Source organism: Bison bison, unplaced genomic scaffold (assembly GCF_000754665.1).
Source record: "Bison bison bison isolate TAMUID 2011002044 unplaced genomic scaffold, Bison_UMD1.0 scf7180017864181, whole genome shotgun sequence".
Taxonomy (NCBI): domain Eukaryota; kingdom Metazoa; phylum Chordata; class Mammalia; order Artiodactyla; family Bovidae; genus Bison; species Bison bison.
The window spans coordinates 11,514,704-11,539,528 of NW_011494753.1; the positions used below are offsets into that span (position 1 = coordinate 11,514,704).

The 24,825-nt window shown below is 31.1% G+C and overlaps 1 protein-coding gene across 1 annotated transcript in view; it reads right to left on the reverse strand.

The window, feature by feature from the left end:
* NOVA1 (neuro-oncological ventral antigen 1) overlaps positions 1 to 24,825 on the reverse strand; it is a 166,523-nt gene that overhangs the window by 3,006 nt on the left and 138,692 nt on the right. The window contains exons 4-5 of the mRNA XM_010843391.1: positions 20,889 to 20,960; positions 1 to 67 (exon numbers count right to left, since the gene is read on the reverse strand). The exon at positions 1 to 67 is cut by the window's left edge and continues 3,006 nt beyond it. Of these exons, the coding sequence (XP_010841693.1) occupies positions 1 to 67; positions 20,889 to 20,960 (139 nt within the window). The remainder of the gene's footprint in view (positions 68 to 20,888; positions 20,961 to 24,825) is intronic.

A 24,825-nucleotide genomic window follows, 5' to 3' on the forward strand; every position in this document is an offset into this window, starting at 1 on the left:
CCTTCACAGTAGCACCTCCCTTCCCTATTATCAGACCTGCTGTGCTGTTGGGAACTATAATCTTTACCTGTAATTAAAAAAAATACGTATAAATAATACTTCTGTTTTGCGCACATACATTATATTACTTTGCTATCCTACAAAAAGTAAAATAGTAAACTGAAAATTAGTTTAAACATAATTTATGAAAGATAGAAATACCACAATTTCTCAAGTGACCAATATCATATTGTAATAGTTATTTTGTGAACCTGGGATTTTCAAAGGAAAAGACAATTTTCAGTTTTAAATTATTAAACAAAAATTTTCCTTGACTGTGAATTTTGCAGAAGTTATCAAAAAGAGGAAATCATATGTCATCAATGGTAACATTTTTATATAACTCCAAAATCAAAATGCTGTTCATGATTCACCTACTTGGCTTCAAGAATATTTTGCTCTAAAACATATAAAAACGAAGAGCACAAGATTATAAACCAAAGTTAGTAAAGATAAAAGTAGGAAAGTTCTACCTTGAGTCCCTTTAAAACATTAATTTCATGTTCCTCGTAATTTTTGTGATGTTCAATACCTTACTTCATGACTAATATTTTCAGAGATGAAGGGCAACATATTTAGGTAGTATTTTAGTTTTACAACTAAACTGATACCAACTTGTAACCTTAACAATAACTCAAAACAATTAGTAATATAAAAAAATTCAGTAGCTTTTAGGTAGGTTAGGGGCTATTTGAGAGTAATATTACATCTGTCTAAATTTGTAAAATGACTATTTTGATTACGTAGATAATTCTCTTTTTGGCAGCAATAGCTACATTTTTAAAAATAGACCTTACAACCATATTGCCAAAGATCAATTAAAAATTACTGCAGTTACATGAATAGTCACAATGATTCACTGTGACCATACGAAGTATAGGCACTTTAGCTAATTTGAACCAAAACATCCAGCCACAAAACTCAGCATGTTTTAAATTATTTAATCATAATCGAATACTATTATAAGATGTATAAAATCAGGATGGTATTTTCCATAACCCTTTCAATTAAAATGTAGATATTAACATTTAAAATTATATTTTGGTAGCACAAAAATACATATGGCACTTTTTATGATTCCCCAGGAGATAAAAATTGTGAATGTTCTATCACTGACAAAGCACTGAAGTAACTGCTTTCCTTGTCCCAGACATTTAAATGGGCAGAAATTTCAGCAGAAATTTAGTTGAGATACTTTATGAGATATCTCATTAGTTAATTTTTAGCAAGTATTGCCATGCTATCTTTAAAACACAGACTTGGGTAAGAATTAAAAAAAAAATAATAAAGTCATGTATTTTTAGGAAGATAGCAAGCAGTGAAAGTATAAACTCAAATTCTAGAATAGGTTACCCCATTAATATATTTACACATATTACATACACACATCCCACACAACTTTTCTTCCCACATGTATAAAGTCACAGTAGAATTTTGTTTCATTACAATTTGTCTATATATAATCATATCATTTTACTGAAAAAATTAAATTTTCTAGAAACATTTCTTTGGAATGTCAAATATATTTCTCTTGTTCCCCTGATTAAGTTCATTCATATTCAAGAAGTCGACTGAGAGACAATTTTTTTTAACAAGTTAACTTGTTTTTTGTTCTCAGACTTTCTGGTAGAAAATTATTTGTCTGAAATATTGAAATATGTTAAAGTAATACAATTAGAAAGTTAAACCATGAATACATCTTACACCACTTAAGATGAGTTAGAATCATCCTTATAGTTTATTCTGTGCACATAAAATATTAAGAAAATTTACTTTTAAGGATTTACAAATCTGAATGTTAAATATGATTATATTTTATAAATCATGATTTCTTTTCAAAATTAGAAAATTTTTTGCAATAAAATATTGCTGAAAACACATATACTGACAAACTGAGGTGTTTTAATGCAATCTTTTATGAGGAAAAACATATTAATCAACTAAGACTTTCAAAAGCGCTATTTTAAAATTTAATACCACTATTGTTTTACTCAGTGTAATGACTGCCTGCATGATTATAACCCAGGAAGAGACTAATAGCACATGAAAGGTTAATGGAAGCTATCCTACAGACTGTCAGTAAAAAGTAATGAAACATATAATTTTACAACATCCACTCTAAAATAAGCTTCTATAAGTTGTGTGAAGATTTTGTTAATTTCTACCACACTGCACACCAGTTACTGCAGCTATAACTTTTTTTTTTTAACTCTAGGATTAATTGATTAGTTCTGTCTTTCTAGAAGAACTTGCAAATGTGTACCCAATATTTACATTACTTATACAAGCATATTACCTCATCCTTCCTTTAAAATTTTTCCCTTTAATCATTTTTTTCCTTTTAAATATTCAAAAATACTAAAATAATGTATTTTTCAGAAACAGTATGTGAACTTTTGATAAAAATAAACATCTTCCAAAAAAATATATCTTTGTAAATTGAAGAATTACACCCCGTCATTTATCCTTATTCTAAAGATGTCTTTATGTAGTAAGTACATTTTCTGGATTTTAGTTTAAATTATTAATGTTTGACATAATCTTAAATAAATACTGTCAGCCATATTTGTTATTTTATCAAATACTGATGCAGCTTCCAAATTTTGCTGGTATAACTGATACAACTGATTTTCGTCTACATGTAACTAAAGGTGTGTATGAACAGAAGACAGTAGTGATTGCATATTAATATTTATAATGTAGCATTTATTAACTTTAGTTATAATTTTGCTTACAATGAATGATTTTAGAAATAGAAAATTAAAGAAAACATAAATGTAAGTTTATATTAAACTCCAAATTTAATAAAAGTAAATAACTTTGTAGCCTAGCCAATGAATATGACTCAATTTTTATTTCTGACATGACATGAAAAACCTCTTACTCTATTTTTTCTCTGAAAAATTAAAAGAATACATTCATATTTATTTGCATATTTAGTATTAATCTAAAATTGACAGACAGGAAAGAGACTCTCTGAAAGGGACAAGTTGAGACAAAAAGAAAAAATAATTCATTTGCATTAATATAGTATCTGAGATAATAGTGTTCTATTTTTTTTTTTTTGAGAATAGTGTTATGTTTCCATTTTATGTGCCAGATTAGAGCCATAAAGAAGTGAACCACAAGTGTGGAAGCTTGAAGATGCTGAGCAACTGAAAAATGGGTAGGGAATGAGAAAAGTAGTGTTGAGAATTATGTGAGACAGCCTACGTGCTTACTTCTTGGGACATGGAAATACAATATTTACCTAAAGGAAAATCTGTGTATTGACAGTGTTTACATCCCAAAAGAGAGGACAAATAGCTGATTTTAATTGTATCTATGACTTCATTTTCACTGATGCATTCTGTTATCACACTGACATATACATTCTTATTTCTAAAGAACTGAAAGAAAAAAAAAAGTTGTATCTTAGCATACAATTTTTTGGTGTAATGAGTATCAGCCATATCATATATATTCCTGACATTTGCAAATCAGTTTTCCCTTCAGAAATATGACCTATAGTTGCTACCATCCACCCAATCTTTTGTAGAAAGCTTATTAAGTGACCCAGGCCCCGTGTTGGGAGCTAAAGGATATATATACTGTTCCTGCCTTTACGTAACTCTCAAATCAGTTACAGAAAATAGATGTGTAAATGTATCAGTGCAGTCAAGTCCTAAAGTGTGGGTACAAAAATATGTAAAGGGTACAAAGGAGACAGTATAACTTGAAGAAAAAGGGGTAAGAAAATCTTTGAGAGATGATCATATTTCATTTTAGTAGTATTAGTATTGTATTCTTTACTACGTATTCCCTGTCAGGTTGCTGTTATCTCCATGTCACAGAGAGTTCCTGTTCAAACCTAAACCCGTCTTAGTAGTGATGATCCGCTTAAATAATGGTACTACTTTAAAAAAAAAGAATTGTATTTAAATTTTCCTTATTCCTAGATTACAACTGTTATATCAAAGAAACATGAGAAAAGATTAACAATATAATTATACCAATTCCTTGTTTTCAGAAAAACAAGGAATACAGCGACTGTTTATTTGCAACCATAAAAGAAGAACCTCTATGGGAATGCTATGAAAAAGTTAAAAACACCAAATAGGTAGACTTAAAATTGACATTTTTCTAATTAAAAATAAGCATTAAGAAAAACACATTTACTCCTTTGCCAAATAAGAACTCCAACTCATTATGGTCTTAAAAAAGAATGAGAGTGTCTGTAGGCATCATATTTCTTATGGAAGGAAAATTATTGAATTATTTCATAAAGCCATACCTTAAAAATGCAAAACAAGTTCAAGTATAGTTTAAGATAGCCCAATTAATAGTATGAACTATTTTATTTAGGGTTTCCATGTTTTACGCTACATATGTACTGCTTTACTTTTTTTTAGCAATTCCTATCAATGGTGGTTATCTATTACCTCATTCATTCAGTCAGCTGACATCTCTTTTGACAAGAGACTCCACTTTGCCTTCAGGAAATATTCTCTCATTCTAAGTACCGGTACTTTAGGTAAGGCTGACCACCTTCCAATGCCTTTAGAAGTGGAAACATGACCTAAGCCTACATATCACACTTCCCACATCTCTTAGCAAGTACTGAATTGGGATTGAGCACGTGACACAGGATGGTCCAGTAAGAGCCTTAAGAATCTGCGAAATTGTTGGGATGGAAGTAACCGTGTGATCTAGTAGAACACAAGCTCGATGTTACTAGTGCTATCTTGTCAATATATGGACGGAGGAAGAAGCTGTCTGAAAATAAAGTTAACTTAGATAAAAAGAGACTTGAGGAATGGAAAGAGAGAGAGAGGTTTCTGATAGCATTTTGGCATCTGAATCTAACCATGTTTAAAGCCAGCACGGAATCAATATAACCCCATCTTTTTTTTTTTTTTTGGTTACATCACTTTGAATTAGATTTCAATAATTTGTAATCGATAAAATATTAGCTTTGAAAATGTGTTCTTGTTATATCATGTAGTATTTGCCTTTCCAAAAAAAAAAAAAAATACTGACATTTTATTGTATCTCTTGATGTTCTAAAAGCCAAGATGTCTTAACTCTGGTAAAGAGAAAGGAGTGTATTAACTAATATTCTTTTACTGAGATATACCCTGCATGATCTAACAGGATAAATCTCCTTCATTTGCCTAGGGTATTACCCTGTGGGCTACTGAGACACCACTTATTAGTGACCATTGAAGATGCATGTATCACTTGGGCAGATCCACACTGAACTGCCAAGCAGAGTAACTTGCAAAAAGTGTATTTTTCTTTTGATTATAGATTTTATATAAATAACTGCCTTTCTAAAAAGTACTGCTTTGACAAAAAATGTATGACATAGAAAGTCTTTTTCTTCCAAAAAGAATAAAAAAGCAGCTCTTCCAACTCTCTACTAGTCTGTTTAATCTACTTACTTTTAATAACCAAATTCAAGGCAGTACCATTTTTCACAGGCATGTCGCAGTATCTATCATAAAATACCATGCTGTGTCTTTTCTCATATATCCTTACCCCCCCTCTACTGCCAACACCAGGTTTTAAACCTGGAAGCCATCTGTGCCTTCTCTTGCTCCCTAGATCTCTACATCCTGTTATGCACTGTTGATTTTTTTTCCCCTGTACGGTTCTTGCCAGTCCTACTGTTTAGCCTATCTAAAGTAACGTGTGGTGTAATAAGAAGAATCTAGAATTGGTAGTTAGGACATATGGACCCTCACCCTGGCTCTGCTGTGTGACCTTTGTCAAAACACTTCAGTTTTGTCATCGATAAAAATCAAAGACTTGTAGGTGTTTTTATTTTAGCTTTATTAAAAAACTACTCAATAGCCTTCAGTGATTTCACTCCAGCTACCCACTAAATTATCCAGATTCCTCATGTAGACTTTCCAAATTCTCCATACCTTGTCCCCAAGTTGTCTTTCCAGTTTAATTTCTATGACTAGTATCCTATGCTGAAGCCAAACTTTACCTGCTAGTTCTCGAATATACTCTATATTACGTGTTTTTCTAGGTCTCTGCCTTTGTATATTCATTTGTTTCAAATGACTAAAATGTTACCTGTATTCCCCACACTGTTCTTCCCCTTAAACTCACCTATTTTAACTTTGTGAAATCTTAGGTTTTCCAACAGCAGCTCAAATGCAATGAAAATAAATAGATATATATGTAAGAACTAAATAAACTATTTGAAAGATGGCCATGCAGCAGAGAGAAAGAGAAAGAGTGAGTGAGTGAGTGTGTGTGTGTATGTGCATGTAACGTATGATACTGGGTTCTTACCAAAAAAAACAAAAAACAAAAAACTTTATCATCTCTAAAATCTAAAATTCAAATTATGTTACAACCATACTGAAATCTACGAAATAAATGTACAGATGTTTTAATCTTATAAAATTATTGAAATCAGTAACATATTTGCTATTTAAAAATCCAATAAAATATGCACTCTATGTCTTTTTATAATTTTTCATTTATTATTTTTTCATATGTTATTTTGTAACTTCTTACTCATTAAGCTTGTGGCTAGGCTTCTTCAGCCATAAAAAAATGTTGTCAGGTTGGTTCTAAAAGTCTAGAATACAAACATTTCAGTGTTTACTTGACTAAGTGATAAACTGGATCAATTAATAAGATGACTCAATCACAGTGTCTACTTCTCCTGACTCATAATCACAATTCCTAACTGGTATAATTACCTCCCACATCTTGCCTTACTTCAAGCAACTGCATTTTTACCTTAAAATAATTGACTTTTAAAAGCTTTGTGGAAACTGTACTTTCATTTTATATCTTCTTCCAAAGGGCCATACTTTACTTTCCCCTCTGGCTGTAAGATACGGTAGAGGATGACAGACAGCATACCTCTTTTTTGTGTTTCTTTGAGATAAGACAGAAAATGAATGATAATCACCACAAAATTTCTTAAGGCAAACCCAGTTTAACTGAACAATTTTTTAAAATTTAATACATTTTTTTTTTTTGCTTTTTCCACTGAAGAATTATTCCAAGTATTTTTTCCCCCCTTTTTGGTGACTGCTGCATGTTTTAAAAATACATACTATATTTCAGAGAGGGATATACTTAGGAATAAGAAAAACAGGAGAAATATATTCTTTATGGGTTAAGAAAAAAATAAAAAATAGCCCTTGGAACTATGTCTGTTATGTTGAGGGGATAAGCACTCTAGATATATCAAAAAAGACTACTACCAGAGGTCAAGTAATGATGAAGAAAACATGAGGGTGTGAATGATAAACTATTATAGAGCAGCTTATTATTTCCAAATGAAAATAATTTGGGGTTTGTCTTCTTATTGCTTACCAAACCAGATTTTACTAAATTGAGGTTAAATTTCTGGAAATCTCATTTGCCATCACCATCCACGTGTCAAATTATTAAAAAGCTTTTTGAAACTATTAGTTTCAAACCTTCTCTTTTTAGCTCAGCTATTTCAGGGTATATATAATAAGTTCAGAGTTCTTAATTCTGATTAATGAAATATATATTTGGGCTTTTAATATGAAAACAAATATTTTAAACTTGATATTTTAGAGGTTATAACAATAAACTAAAAAAATGAAAAACAGCTATGAACATGAAAGTAGGGGCTGTGTTTACTGAAGCAGATGATGGAAAGGTGTGAAAGATAAAAACAGAATCAAAAATTCTATTTTGGATATATCAAATTTGAAATGCACCACCCATAAGAACATGCCAAGTAGGTGATTGGTTGTGGGTTTGAGAGTTAACACAACAATAGTATTTAAAGCCAGAGGAATGGACAAGATAATCTAGTGGAAGGCAAAAGTGAACAGATAATTCATTAAACAGTGAACAGCAAAGGACTGTGCAGGACAAGAAAATATTTAACATCTAAAATAATCAAAGATATTCCACAAAACAGCAAAATTAATCACACAAAAAGGCAAACTAAATGCAAAAAAGGGACAGGCTTAACTATCTTAATCTCTTTCTTTTAACCTCTTTTCTGTGGCAATATATTTAGGAAATCACTTTACTTAACACATTACATTATAAAATGAGCATAATCTTTAACTTAGTTTCTCTCCTTCTGTGATCTATCTGGGAAATAATCCCAAACATGGAAAATGTCATATACACAGTAAAACAGTATAAGACACCATATGAAACTATAATAAAATAATGTGGAAAATATCTATGCACAATTAAAAAATATATATAAATGTATATGTAGAATTTGAGTTAAACAGTGTAAAATTATACACAGATAAAACTGAATAAAATAATAGAGGCTGGGTTTCAGATGAGCTTTTTTTCTTACCATATAAAAACTTGTCTTATTTAAAAAGTTTTTAAAGCACCATAACAAAGGAAATCAAAAAATTATCCCCAAATTAGGCTGCTGAAGTCCTGCAAAGCAGAACGAACAAGTCATTTAAAATAAATTTAGTATATTTCCTATATTCATTGAATAATTATTTACTGAATTCTAGGTACTATTCCTGGAGATACAGAGTTAAACAGAAAGCATAAGATCTCGCTTTCATGAAGCTTCCAGACATGTGGCATAATAAATACTAATAAACATTTAAATGTGTATTATAAAATGAGCTGGCAGAAAAGCAGATATAGAAAATACCTAAAAATTTTTTTGTTTTTGTTTTATTTTTGACCATGCCACCTGGCATGTGGGATCTTTGTTTCCCAACCAGGGATTGAACCTGTGTCCTCTTCACTGGAAGAATGGAATTGTAAGTACTTGATCGCCAGGGAAGTCCCAGAAAATACATATAAAATTTTAAAACAAGAAAATGTAAAATCATAGTTTTAAATAAGAATGTAATTATGCTAAATGCCTGTTTAGGAAAACCACTAAAGTTAATTTAGGAATATAAAGCCATTTAAAATTCTGAGTATGGGTTGACTCAATACTCTATAATGTAAGCAAACTAATCTGATAAGATATTATTGGAGGTAAATGTTGAACTATGTTTAAAAACTGATCTCTATTTAAACTCAGGTAACTGTGGTGGCTAATTACTAAGAAAACTTTCACAATTTGGATTATTTTGCTTTTACAAATTTTTGATTAAGCCATTTTCACCATTAAAGTTAAGTATTATTAATTAATGATAGATTGATGTGCCATATTTTTAACATGATTTAAAATATTATTGAAATCAAATTACAGTTACTTGTAGGTATTTTATATTTACTAATCAAGCTAAATTCAACATTTCTTATATTTTAATTTCACCAAGAGTTTTTCTGAAGGCAATATATGCTTTTTAAAAAAATAATAGGTATCTATATTTCAGTATCTTATTAGTAAAGGGACATTATTAACTTACTATCACAAATGACTGTCATTGAGAAATGAAAATGTCCTGAATTATTCTCATTATATTAATACTTGGAATATGAAAACATATACCGACTAATAAATGAAAAGCTACAGAAGAATGTCTGCAATTTAAATAAACATATTACTAGTCATAGAACTAAATTCTTTTCCTATGGATGGATTGAAGCAATTCACTTCTAAAACATTAATGAAACACTAATAAAAATACGTTTATAACTCTTAGTTGGCTAAAAGCTTTATAACGAAACAAATCATTTGTATTTTCAAAAATATTTTTAAAATATAACTGAAGGACTGTATCACCTAATGGAAGGGAAAAAAAAAAAAACAATAGCTAAACTAAAGACCAATAAAATAAATTATGAGGTATTATGTTCAGAAGATGAAAAAGATCAACTGGAATATTCCCAAATCAAAGATTAAAAAATTAGAAATAAAAATGAGAAATAAATTTTTATCCACAGTGAACAGATTATCAACTCTGGCAAAACTACTCTTATCTAAGAGAATATGCAAAAGTATTCCTACTTCTAATCATTTTCTAAATAAAACTGAAATGTTGAAAATGTTGATAACTACCCAATTTTCCTATTTTGTGTATTTTCTATTTTATATGGCTTTAATTGAAAGACAAAAAAGTCTGTTGAAGACTAGTGCACATTCTGGAGTAATGAAACATTAAGTGCTTTGGTTATATAAAGGCACATATAATGTTCTGTCTTGAGAACACAGCATCTGCAAGAACTACCAGAGCTCTGACTTAAAGGAGAATGCTGACGAAACCAACAAACCACCTTTACCTACTAGGTAGCAGTCCAGAAAAACAAAGACTATTGCCTATCTGCCTACTTAGCAGCTAATACTAGACAAGGCACTCTGTATTTTTATCAGTGCCCAAAGCACATATAGGATGTAAAATAAGGTACATTTCACATTTCATTAACTCTTTTCCCCCTGGAGTGTACCATTTTCTTCAATCTGAAAACTTCAAAAGCCCTAGGCTTTCCATAAATACAAGTACATCTTCATATGAAATGAACCTTTAGAAGGGACTTTGGAAGGTCACATAACCTGGTATTCACTAAAAGATATAATTCTAACCTGAAAATATTAATGGTGTGCTGTTTTCAGCAGAAATTCTTAACTTGCCCTCAGAAAGATCCCCTGATGCCCATCACTAGCTGTGAAGGGCACATCATCTACAGCACAGCACACTAACGAAGCCAGACATTTGCAGTGGAATGGGTATGGTTAGGAAGTGCTCATTTAGCCTTTTACCATCATTTTTGGCAAAAATATTGCTAAATAATCTTTGAAAATAGTAACATAATCTGCATATATAAAGATCTCCAAGGTTAGAAAACCTCTAAATGAATTTGGCAATAGTCAAAAAACTATGACTATCTGAAAAGACAATTATCCTTTGTATAATATTTATTCATAGATTTAAATTGTAATTACTAGTAAACCTCTACTGTTCTCAGTGATAAAACTAACACCCCTCAATTTCTATACAAGTATGTTTTTCTTTAATGTTTATCAAATAATATTTGAAGTGTTATTTCATAAAAAAGTCTTTGTAAAGGGAAATTGCTATGTAATACACAATTATATAATTATAATTTTTAATAAACTACTGTGCATTTTCATATGGTAAATGGTGTTACCCAAATAAAGACTCCAGGAAACGTTTTTCTAACTGTTCAAATATAGATGCATAATCTCATCCTAGATTTATTAAATAAGAATCTCTATTGGTAATTTTGATGAGACTAGAATTGAGACCTTTTGCTATATTAATAAAGAATAAATAAAAATATTACAAATATTACATAATCATTTAATTTGGCATAACTTTTAACTATGAAACAACTGCCATTTCCTTTGCCACTAAAGTGTGTCTCTTCTAGTTCTGAAGCCTCTCTTGTGACCCTTCTTGAAACTCCTCAACAAGCATCTGACAACTAGGAAACGAAAGCGCCAAGTAATCCACATATATCTAATATCAAAGATGGTCCACTCTTTCTCAAGCTTTTGGAAAGTTCCCACTTTAGATTCCTTAAAACATAACATAGATTGTAACTGAAGCCATTGTTTTTTTCCATCTTGTTTTACTTTCCCTTAGTTAGCATTTTGAAACCAAAGCAGAAATATAAAAACTTAATAATGTTTGTATTCCTTGTCATCATCCGGACGATACACAAACACAAGATATTTTTTGACTATTAAAAAGAAGGCCATATGTTTCTTAGCAAATTAATTTTCTTCAGTTAATATTATGAACACTATCCTAGGCCAATTTATGTGGCTCTAATTCATTATTTTTAATAGCGTTACCACATCAATATTCTATAATACCATATTTACTTAGCCACTTTCCTGCTAAAGGTCGGATGGTTTTCCAACTTTTGCTGCAATATACATCTTTGTCTCTATATTTCCATGTATTGGTGCATTAAATTTTACTGGGTAGATGCTCAAAAGCTGTAATGATATAGCATTTCTTACATCAACACTGTATGAGAATGATTATTGCCTATATCCTTGACTACACTTTTAATTTATGAACACACACACATAGGCCCACACAGAGATTAATTTTTGTGTTCCTGATTTATGTGTATTACACATATGCATATAAAATTTTGTCTGTCTGGTGAAAAAATATAATCTTGTGAATGCTAATTGAAAATTTCCTGATACTTGGTAAGGTTAAATATGCTTTCATGTGTTTATTGGACATTTCCATTCCTCTTCTATAAACTGCCTTTTCGTAATCTTGACCTATTTTTTCTCCTGGATTTTTATTTTATACTATCAATCTAGGGGCTCTCTTTACAGTAATTCATTGTCATATATGCTAAACATATTTTTTCAAGGATGCTGTCACCTTTTGCTTGTTAACGGTGTATTCCACTATATAAAAATATAAAATATTTGTAAATTTGAATGTTTTAACCTATCCCTTTATGTCTCATATTTCCTTCTTGCTCTAGAAAGTCATCCTCAACTTTATTTCTCACATCATAATTTCATCACATAGTCTTACAGTTTCAATCTTGAATACACTAAGATCTATTTTTATATACTGGACACGGTAGAGGTTAAATTTATTTTCCTTCAGGTGGATAGTCAAGTATGCCAGTACCATTTATCAAATAAAACATCTTTTTCTAAAATAAATAAAATGACACGTAAATGTTACTCTGGACCAAGCAGAGTTCTCAACGCTTCTCATGCACTGATTTCACTCAAGAATCATGACAACCCTGTGAAGCAGGCACTGTTATTATTCATTTTACAAACACACAGCACATGGTGAAGTTAAGGATGTTTTCTCAAGTTAGAATATTAGGAAGCAGCAAAGATTTAATTTGAAGCTAGGAACTATGGCCTAAGAGTACGAGTCTCTTAATTTCTAAATTATACTACCTTTCTTAAGGAATGACAGAATATAGGAAGTTCCCATATATAACTTAGGTCTATTTCTGACATGTTACATTTCATTGACCAATTATATTTGCTTGTGTTAATGCCAAATATGGTTTACTATTAGAGTTTTATAGTAAGTTTTAATACTGAGTGAAGTATTTAATCTCATACACATTATTTTGGTAACTATTCTATTAACTGTCTCATGGTAAATCTCAGGCATTTTTCATATGAATATTAAAATCATTTTGTCTTGCTTCACTTTCCCATAAAACCAGACAAAAAGGGAATGAATATAAGGGAAATTGCAACAGATTTACATTTTACTTTAAAGGAATTAAGGTTTCTATGATATTAAATTTTCCCCTCCAAGGTTACTGTAAGTCTATTTATTAAGGGAATGTTTGATGTTTTTATATGAAAACTCCATGTTCTCCTAATATGGATTCAATTTTGGTCCAATTTATTTCTAAGAATTCTTGGAGATTTTGATATGAATATGATACTCTATGTTGAGCCTAAGGAACTGCACTCAAATATCAGCAATTTTATAAGGCTCATCCTAATAGCTATGAGTACATAAAATCTAATGTGTATAATAAAGTCAGCAAGTTCATTTAAAAAGAATATTTGAATTTCACTATTTTTCTAGGATTTTATTAAACATATTTCTAAAGAATACTATCATGATATCACATACAACACTGAAGGAAATAAAGCTTAATTTTTACATTTTGTTGGAGAATTATGACCTATTTGAGGTAAGAGCTTGACTGGTTTCCTCTGCAAAACAAACAAAAAAATATTTTTAAACTGCTCTGAGTACTGGTGAAGTGAAAAAGTTATCTAACAAAGAAGGCTATGTCCCTTTTACTTAATGTCGTTATACAATCAATAGTATTTCTTTTTCTGTTGGCTTACATTTTTAGAGAACTTCTGTGCCAAGATTTCATTTGAAAAAAGGATTTTCAAAAATAAAAAATGAGTTTTAAAAACCATACAGACTATAAGCCTATTCTTCCAACTAATACTAGCCACTCAACAAATACTTATTGAGAATCTATTAATGTTCCAGGCTAGTGGCTCAGTGGAAAAGAACCCTCCTGCCAATGCAGAAGACCTGATTTCAATCCCTGGTGAGGAAGATCCTCTGGAGGAGGAAATGGCAACCCACTCCAGTATTCTTGCCTGGAGAATCCCATGGATAGAGGAGCTTGGTGGGCTATAGTCCGTGGGGTCACAAGAGTTGGATATGACTTAGGGACTAAGGAACAAATGCTTCTGATACATCAAAGAATAGAACAGACTATTGTTCTCATGTAACTTGATTTTCTAGGACAGTGAAGCTGACAATATATAATTTTTTTAGTATGATGATAAGAAAACAGTCAACTGATTGGAAAAGACCCGATGCTGGGAAAAAAGAGGGTGGCAGAGGATGAGATGGTTGGATGGCATTACCGACTCAATGGACATGAACTTGGGTAAACTCCAGGAGATAGTGAGGGACAGGGAGACCTGGCATGCTGCAATCTGTGGGGTTACAAACTTAGTGACTGAACAACAGCAAGCAAAGCATGCAGTGTTCTGCGAGGCAAAAGAAAAAAAAATACAGCAAGATAAAGGGAATCAGAAGTACTGGAAGAATAGGGAGGCCAGGTTGCAATATCAAATCGGGTGGCTTGATACATCCATCTCAAAAGGGTATTGAGAAGCGATATTTGAAGAAAGACTTGATGACTATTGAAGATGTTAGCCAAGTAGATCTCTTTGAGATTGGAGAATTTCGTGTAGAGAGAGGCAAGAACTTGCCTAATGTCTGCAAGGCAACCCAAGCAGGTGGGTTTACCTAGGGCAGAGTAAGGAGGCAACTGATATGAAATGAAGTGAAAGTGGTAATCTGGCAAGGATCTTATAAATTAATTAGATGTCATTTGGAGGATATTGGCTTTTGCTAAGTTCAAAGGAAAACTATCACAGGCGTAAGCAGAGAAATTTTATAAGAAATCATTTGCTCAGTGGAGAACAGATTTTTGGGTGCAAAGGTAGAAAGTCTGGGAAATCTATATAGACACTACTGTAATAATTCAGGCTTGGACTAGGGTAGCAGTAGATGTAATGAGAAGAGGTCAACATTCTATATGTATTTTAGTGATAGAGTCAACATTGTTTCTTATAGGAACTGGATTTGGGGTATGAAAGAAAAGAGATAAGAATGAATCCAAGACTTGAGATCTGAGAAAACGGTCCATGGAATTGCTTCAATAGAGACTGTAAGGGCTATAGATAGAGCAGGTTTGGGGTAGTTTGTGGACTTCTGAATTAAAGATGTCCATTAGATATGCATGTGGAAGTGCTGAGTGGAAACTTGGATATAGTCTGTAGTTTCACTCTGATATGTGTATTAGAGATAAATGTGAACCCTTGTTATGTGGGACCTGAATCTTTCACAATTTTAGAGGACATCTTTGTCCTCTACATTCAAAATTATAAACATAAAATTAGGTAGAGGGCCTTGTAATAAGCCTGCGCAGGTGAAGAATCCTAAGGTTTAAGCTTCACTGCATGCATGCTCAGTCGCTTCATTCAAGTCCAACTCTTTGTGACCCCATGGACTGTACCCTGCCAGGCCCCTCTGTCCATGGAATTCTCCAGGCAAGGACAATGGAGTGGGTTTCCATGCTCTCCTCCAGGGGATATTCCCAATCCAGGGATCGAACCCGGGTCTCTTGTGTCTTCTGTATTGCAGGCGGATTCTTTACCACTAAGCCACTGGGGTAGCCCTTAAGCTTCATTAGTTCATAGTAAACCTACTTCTCAATGAAAACATAAATTTTGCATATGTCAGAATATAAAAGCCAAGGTAGTATATGAGGAGGAAGAAAAGTATACATCCAGAGTTTCAAATATTAAGAAGGATGATGGGAGGAACTAGCAAAGGATTCTGAGATGAAGCACATGGCATGATACAGGAGGAAAAAAAAGGGTGTGCAATAATATCCTGGAAGTCAAGTAATAAAAGTACATCAAGCAATGAAAGTACACCAAGGAAGCAAAAGTGACATTATTTTTAATAATGTCATAATAAAAAATTATTATTATTTATTATAATAATAAATACTGTGGATAGATTAGGTTCCATGCAGATTGACAACAGACAACAGAAATTAATGGTGGGGTCATCTCTGATGTCCTAGACAAACAGTTTTAGCAGAATTGTGGAGGAAAAAATCTGACAGGAATGGATTTAAGAAAAAAATGGGAAGACAAAAAATTGCAAAACAGAGAGTAAACACTTTTGTGAGTTTTGCTACAAAGTAGTATAAGAAATGGAGCATTAGCTGGTGAGGGAAGTGAGATTAAAAGAAGTTTTGTTTTGTCTTTTAAGATGAGAGGAAAAAACAGATATACGTATGCTGATGGGAATGTTATAGAGGTAAAAAACTTAATAGATGAGAGAGAGGGGAGAATTAGTGAAGAGATGACCTTGAATAAAGAAAAAATATTGAGCCTTTAATGTGCAACTGAAATTACTTGTTTTAAACAGAAGCAGGGAAAGTTGAGAGGTAGCATATGTGGGTATAGGTGAAGCTGTGATTTTGTGAAAGTTTTTATTGCTTCCATTTTTCTCAGTCAAGTAGGAAGTTAAGGTTATGAACCTGGAGTGAGGACAGAGCAAGAGACCTCGGCGTGGCACAGACAATTCTTATATGGCTTCATGTTCTCTACACTCTTGGTGTTATGCCTTGTATAGTTCCCTCCATTTAAGCATGAGGAGAAATTGTGACCTGATTCTAATCTACAGGATATGGCAAAGGGATGGAATGTCACTACTCTGATTAAATTTCTCTGTATGGTAGAAAGTAATTCTTACGTTTAGGTTCAATAAGACTTCATCGTGCTAACATATAACGGGGAGAGATTTTCCCGCTGTCTGCAAGAAGCAAAAAGCCACACTGTGAAACGCCAGTAGAGAGGGTCACATAGCAGGAGACCTGGGTAGCCTCTAGACTCTGAGATCTTCCTCTTGTCAACAGTCAACAAGAAGTTGGGGTCCCCAGTCATACAGCTACGAAAAACTGAATGTTGTCATCAACCTACAAGAACTTAAAATCAGATTAGTCTTCAGTCAGGCCTCCAGATGAAAATAAACCCCAGCTGATAGTTTTGATTGCTGGTTTTTGACTCTGAGCAGAGGACTCAGCTAACAGTGCCTTTGACTTCTGACCCATTGAAAACTGAGGTGATAAATGTGTGCAGTTTAAGCCAATAAATTTGTGGCAGTCAGTTACACACAAAAAACTAATACAGGTGTTAAAATGAGACAAGGATTTATGAAAAAGACATTCAGAGAGTAAAAAAGTGACTGGGCTTATGATTACCTGACAGAATTAGGGGGTCATTTGAGATCTGTGGTCATGAAACTAAGGTGGGACTAGTGACTTCCGTTTGTTTTTTCCTGTAACTACAGCAAGGGTTCTATATATGAGTTACCTACTTATTTGTTTTGTATATTTTGATATATAATTTCAAATTTATTATTACATAAATTCTATAAAGCACATGTTTCTGAAAAAATTATTGTACTTTTCTTGAAATGTGAGAAGAATCCCAGGAGAGCTAACAATCATGAACCTAAAATTAAGACTGGAATTTAATTTTTGGCACCATTGACTGATAAACAAAACCATTTTGTTGAATCAAAGTGACTGAAAAATGTAGAAAGATAACTTATAATTGGTCAAATCCAACTGATTCTGTTTTTTATCTTTTTAAAGTTTAATCACATGATTAAGACTTTATTTCTATCCATATATTTGCTTCTGAAAGTTCCAAAGTGTCAAACTTGCACGTGCAATATGCACAGACAAAAATGTGTAAGTTGTAAAAGTATTAGCCCTAACTTTCTTAATAGGGAAATAATAGAAATTTGATTTATAAGTTAGACAACAAGTAACTTTGTACTCTCACTTGAGAAGAAAACAACTACAGAGCATCTAAAGCTATCTTTAAAAGCTTACATACATGTTGATTATATAAATATTTTAGTGTTGAAAATGCAGCAATATTAGTATCACAGAATCTTTCTTTAAAGATAAAACTCAGTTTAACTAAGCTGTTTTATGCTGTATTAGTTACCAATCTTAAAGAATGGTAACTAATTAGTTATCTTTTTTTTTTATCATTTGAAAGAAATTTCAGAAAAAATAAGTAAACATAGCTTACACTTATAAGGTGAGTAGTGCATTCTAGTGCCGTTCTAAATATAATGAATTTATTATCTCAATTTCACAGAAGGGGAACCTGAGGTCCAATTTACTCAGCAAATAGCAGAACAAAGACTTGATCATAGGCAATTAGGCTCCAGTTAACTTTTAACCACCATTCTATAAGGCTTCTTATATGATAATCCTTCAGTTTTCCAGGGGAAATTATTACAGACTCATAACATTGTAGTCTGATCTGTGAAAACAGTCTGGCTTGTGGAAATATGAAAGTAGGAAGGTAAAATTCAGTAGGTACTGAAGCATCATAGTCATTTTTAAAAGAATGGAAACTACAGATAAAACTTATTTTCAACATACTTTCTGTGCTTTTTATTTTGGGGTTTTCTAAATATTAATAGTCTCTTAGTTCCTTTTATTAGTTTGTAACACAAACCATTTAGTCTAAAGAAAACTCAATCACAACTCACTTAGCCATTATTGATGAAATAGCACAAACAGCTGTCTAAATTGCTTTATATTTGTTTATGAAAATTCACATGGAAAAAGTCTGCAGTGATTTTTTTAACAGCAGAGGATATCAGATTAGCTATAAGACATAAACAATAATTTTAACATAAAACTACAGATATACCTGCTAAATTGCTGGATAAGGTTAAAGTAAACATATCAGAAATGAAAGTCATATTATTATAGGTTTAAACTCTAATTTAAATATGGAGAGTTTAAGATGATCACATTAGAACCCATTTTACTATCTTGGTTATTACTCTTATACATCTAAGTCAATTTTAGTGAATCTGAATTAATTATGACTATCCACAAGAAACAACTGTGAGCTATCTAAAGACTGAATGAACAACAAAAACCAAATTATCTTCTCTATTACAACATGCATAGAATCTACTGGGAAATACTGTAGGGAATGAAATAATTACAAACTATTAATAACATAAAGATGAAAGATAACTATAATTCCTTCAATGAATTTAAGGATTTTGTTTTGTTATTTTATATCTTGCCTGAAGTTATCCAGGAGGTATTATGCTTGTTTGCACAAGAACAGAAGAAAACAAAGTATAAACAAATACTTTTAATAACTGATGACTGTGGACAGCGTATAAAACCACACATGACTTAATTTTCCAAATTAGAAAAATATCTAGAGGTGGATGTGTTAACATATCTAGAGGGTAAAATTATTATATCAGTAAACTTAAAAAAATAAGCTTTTTAAGAAATCATTTTATAAAAATCATATTTCCACAAAATAAATACAAGAAAATACAAATCTAACTTTAAAGACAAAATTATTGTTGATTTTTCTTCTAGATCCAGAGTTTTTTACTTTTTATGTTGAGAAAAATAATTTGTTTTTAATGAGTGCTGTACTCATTTGTCTTGTCTGTATTTGGAAGAGAATGAAGCAGAAGAGGAACACTAAATATATAAAGTCAGTTGTTTTCACAATAGTTTTCTAATTCATATAATTAAAACTCATAAGAGAAAAAGTCTGAGTGAAAATGCATATACACTTTTCCAACTTCATGCATCAATAATACAAGCTTGCTTCTCACTTCATGTAGCACCATTACCTTTAAAGAAAAGAGATGGGTTTCATCACTAGAGATGTGTACTTTTTAAACCAATTTACTGGGGCTAAAATGTGAGCATTATCAAGGATTTTTGTTTGAAGGGAATGCTACTGCATAAAATAAAAATCAAGCTCCTACTACAAAATAACATTCTAAATGTTAGTTTTCCTTCTAGTTATTTAAAAAATTTTCCTGAGGTTGCAGAAGTATTAGAATCAATAAATGAGCAAAATAATTCTGACAGCCATATCTTAGATCATATGCAAAAGCCACATTTAATATATTTAGCAAATATAGCTCAAAGTTAATAATTTATTAGTCAACTGCATGAAAAATATATTAAAAAGATAAGGCTTTATATTAGTAAAAATGTGGAAATATTAAAGAAAATAACATTTCTCACCTAAATGAAGCTCAATTCAGACAAAATGAAAATGTGTTTAATCATTTTAATAAATATATTTTCAACATTTCTCATGTTAAAGTACAGTAAGACTCTGAATTACACAGAATATTTTAGATGATTTCCTTAAATGTGCCAAAAACAGCTACATTTTTGAAGAATGTCCTACAAATATTCAGTACCAAAACAATTATCAAGTCAAAACTAAGATATATTTTTCATTGCAAAGTTTGCAACTCCAGCAAAGAAAATGTATTATTAAATTTTAAGAAAGTACCATTTCTTGAGTTATTAAACAGCATTAAAATTATTACAAATACCAATTTCCAGTTACTCTTAGATTGCTAGAAATGTTTTTCATCAAAAGTTTTAAACTGTTACACAGTAAGGCATATCTGAAATAAAAAACAAAGAAAAATGCATTCACATTTAAAGATATACCTTTGCTCAATAACTCATATTTATACATTCATTTTTTTTTTACATATATGATATTCTTAACTTATATACCAGGAAGCCTAGGAAGAAACAATAAGGGAAATAATAAACACCAACTCAATAAATAAATAACCCTCAGAGCTTCATAAAGTCAAAATTTTAGGGGGAAAATCCAAAATTCTAGTAGTCTATCATCTGAGTCTATTTTTATTAACTAAAGCTAAAAATACATATAAATTTTCAGGAATAACTGATATTTCTTTCTGAGGTTATTTGGAATCTGATCATGGTGCACAAATGTGAATGAACGAATACATCCTTAACCCACCAGTATCTTTTTCTCCAGTGTGCAGGCAATCACCCGTGAAAAGTATGGTGTAGATGACAGGATGATACTGTACCTGATTAGCTCTGGAGGTGGTCATGGGGTCAGATGGAGAGGACTTGGTGGTAGTTGGGGAAGATGGCAATGTCTGGGAATAAAGCAGTTCAGGAGCAAATCAACCTTTATAAGCCTTAAACTGATTATTTAAATAAAACAAAATAAAATAAAATGTAATATAACGAGAACAAAATCCTATGAACAAATTTTTCTCCTACTCATTTAAATTTAATGGAATTCAAGATCAATTAAATAATTAATGCATGTAAATACGCATGCATAAGCATGTAAAAATAAATTCATGACTTGAAATCATGATGGTGACTGATAAAAATTCACATGAGTATTAAAGGTATCCTGACCATATTCATGAATAGTAGTCTCTTTTCTTTCCCTTTTGTTTTCTTGGGGGAAAAGAGATCTCAAACAAAAATTCAATAAATTTAATGAGTAAAACTGAAAGTTATTTTCCTATCAATGAATACAGTCGGGGATTGAAAGAAGTGGTGAAATGAAGTTTACTTTGGCATAAAAGTATCCACCTACTTAATATGTTGAACATCACCAACAAGTTGATTCCACATGAATTTAGGGTTCCATACTTAAAAGCAATTAAATTTGCAGTTCTGAGTTCTTAATATCACATTATCTTCTAAAACATTAATTTTTAATAAATTTAGAGCCCGTCTGAAAATGTAAACATTAACCTCATATTAATAAACAAGTAACTAATAGCATTTTAACAAATTGCTGTAATATTTTTTATTATTTGTGCTAAATACTAAAAATGTGTATAGATGAGGTGTATAACATTTTGTAGCATTATCAGCCTGTGTTGAAAATAAGCACAAAAATATTAGGAATCAAATTTATTGTTCATTTCATTTTTAAACACATATACATACTATATATAAAACTATATACAAAACATGTCACATGAGACCATAATATTCTTAAGGTATTTTTAAAACTTCTGATGTCTAATAGAGTAACCTTAAAGTGTATGTAAGATGTTTTTATCTTTTTTAAAAGGTATACTTTCACTTGACAAATTGTATCATTTAAGTAGCACTCTCAGTAGATAATATTTCTTAATATATGAATTGGGGTAGTTTTATAGTATGGACAAAATTCTATATTCACATTATGAGTTATATTAATATTTATCCTCAAAATTACTCAGACATGAGCAAAAGCATAACTTTAAAAGTTCAGCAGTGTCAGAAAAAGCAGATAAAATTACTTAAGTCAGTCATATTTACACATTTAATATTTCATAAGTCCTAACTGGGATAGAAAAAAGTATTTAAGAGTAAAAGAAAGGATAAAAAATTTCACATGCTCTTGCTTAATTAATTCACTGCTCTCAAGCAACAAACTAAGACTGATTCTAATATTTGATCATGTTTTAAACAGTTCAGGAATTCTTGATTCTTCTTTAAAACCTTGAGGAAAACTAGACAATGCATAGACATACCAAGATTTTTGTTAAATCATATTTTAAAAGGGAAGAAGAGCTGCAAACCTCACAAGAGAAGAAAAAAACAACTTCAAATCCGTTGTTTTCTGTTTTTGCTATTTGTAATAAGTTCACTTTATAAAGTCATTTCTCCAGAGAGAATTTCACTAAGAGCCATTAATAATTACCCTACAATTTTACTTTCCATGCAATACTATGCAGAAACATACACTACTGACTTTGTAAATATTCTATGGACTATGAATTGAAGAGTAAATTTTCCCACCTCTGGTTACAACTGCTACTGTACAGATTTCCTGGGAGTAGTTAACATATATTTTAAAATATGTTCTTTATTAATCTCAGCATAATTATAAGATTGTTGACTAAATAGATGCAAAATAAATCTAGAGGCCATCTACCCCAACACAGGTTAGAAGCTAAGTTCATTAATCTACAGAAGCATGAGGTATGTGTGTTGGGCTCTTCTAGTTTCATCAGAGTAAAATCAACTTGAAGGATCACAGGTTCATTATGACAGCCATCTTGCCCTAGACATGAATTCTCTTGAAATACTGCAAAGAAATACGTAGAAAAAGTACTAATATCAAGTGACTCAGACTTTGTGATCACTAAAATCAATACTATCTTTTTTCAATTTATTTAATACTTTTCTTTTTACTTGGCATATACGTGAAACATTGGGCATGTATTAGTAACTCATGCAACTCATATTCATTGACATTGTCCTTAATAATTCTGAGCATGCTTCCTTCTCAAGGGAATAAAACCAGTAATTTTAAACTTCTGGGACAATATTAATGTGTATAAAATCATTAAGGCTTTGGTTATTACAAATTATAATACATTAAAACTTAATATTTTAAATAAAACAGATGATAGTTAAATTTGGGCTTTAAGGGATTAGATTTTGGAAATGTCACAATAGTTTCCAAATTTTTTTTTTTGTTTAAATTCTTAAAATTATGAACATGTAATGTGGTAATAAACATATGATTAGTTTTATAGTTATCTATTACTTATATAGATATTCTTAAACACAAAAAATCTCCTTCCTTTACAAATTTAAGCTCTAGCAATGAAGAGAATCCAGAAAGTTTGCATTCTGGTTGATTCTTAAAAATACTAGTTGTAAAAATTGTTCTGATAAACAGATAAATGTAAATATATTAATGTCTGTAAAGTGTTCTAATAATTAGATTAAAAAACAGCTTTGAAAGTTGTTCTCAACCACACAAATAGATCAGAAAAAGTCATAGAAATATTTTCATGTTCAATATGTTTATTTCTCTAATATTTTATAAACACATGTTTATTCATCTTCATAATACAGACTTAAAATTTAAACGGTTTGAAGTTTAAAAAAATCCCTTAGTAAAATTTCTGATATACATCTTGAAGATATAACTACTGAATATCCATATAGCAACAATATATTAAAATGTGTTAAGTAATATTTATAATGGGTATATACAGCTAAGAACTCTAAGTAAAAGTGAAATCATTTCAGTCATGTCCGACTCTTTGCAACCTCATGGACTGTAGCCTGCCAGGCTCCTCCATCCATGGGATTTTCCAGGCAAGAACACTGCAGTGGGTTGCCATTTCCTTCTCCCGGGGATCTTCCTGACCCAGGGATAGAACCTGGGTCCCTGAATTGCAGGCAGACTTTACAGTCTGAGCCTCAAGGGAATCCCTTTTTAAAGTATTTATCAAGCAGTGATTATGAAGGGCACAGGCATTTTTTTAGCATGATTTTATCTTTCAAGTGGAAAAGTATAATATTTTAATTTATAGGACATGAATGTCTTTAAGAATTCTGCTTTAAACACTGAAGGCTGAATTACTTATTACAAAAAATTTTGAAGTAGTTTATAATTTTAAAATAGTGGATCCTTTGGAATGTAAGTTTCTAAAATTTAAGATTTAATAAGTTATTTAATTAAATGTAGATTTTTCTAGGTTTTTGGGAATAAGAACTAAAAAGTGATTATACATTGTGAAATGCATTCTTGTTAACAAGTGGCAGTTTTGCTGGACCAGAGAATATTACTATAAACTCCATAATAAATAAGCTTAGCTTCAAGCAAACCTATAATAATAGACTGTCAAGGTCTATCACAGGTACAGTGAAAACAGCAATGAACAACAAATTTTAATTTGGAACAGGTCTGTTTTGAGTTCTGTTAAATAAATCTGCATACTACTCCATAAAAAATAATGAATCAGCTATTTAAATATGGAATGATCATCTCTGATTTTTCATCTTGACACATATCCAGCCTTCTCCCAATATCGGAACTACCTGGAACTACTTAGCCCTAATATAAACTCATGTTGTCTAATTTCAAAAGGTCTTTTACAACTGATTACTAGTCCATATCTTATTTTCCTCATAATCACTATTCTGTACTTTTATCCTTCTCCTCAGCTATTCAGTCCCATGTATCTTATATTCTTTCCAATTGCTAGTTTT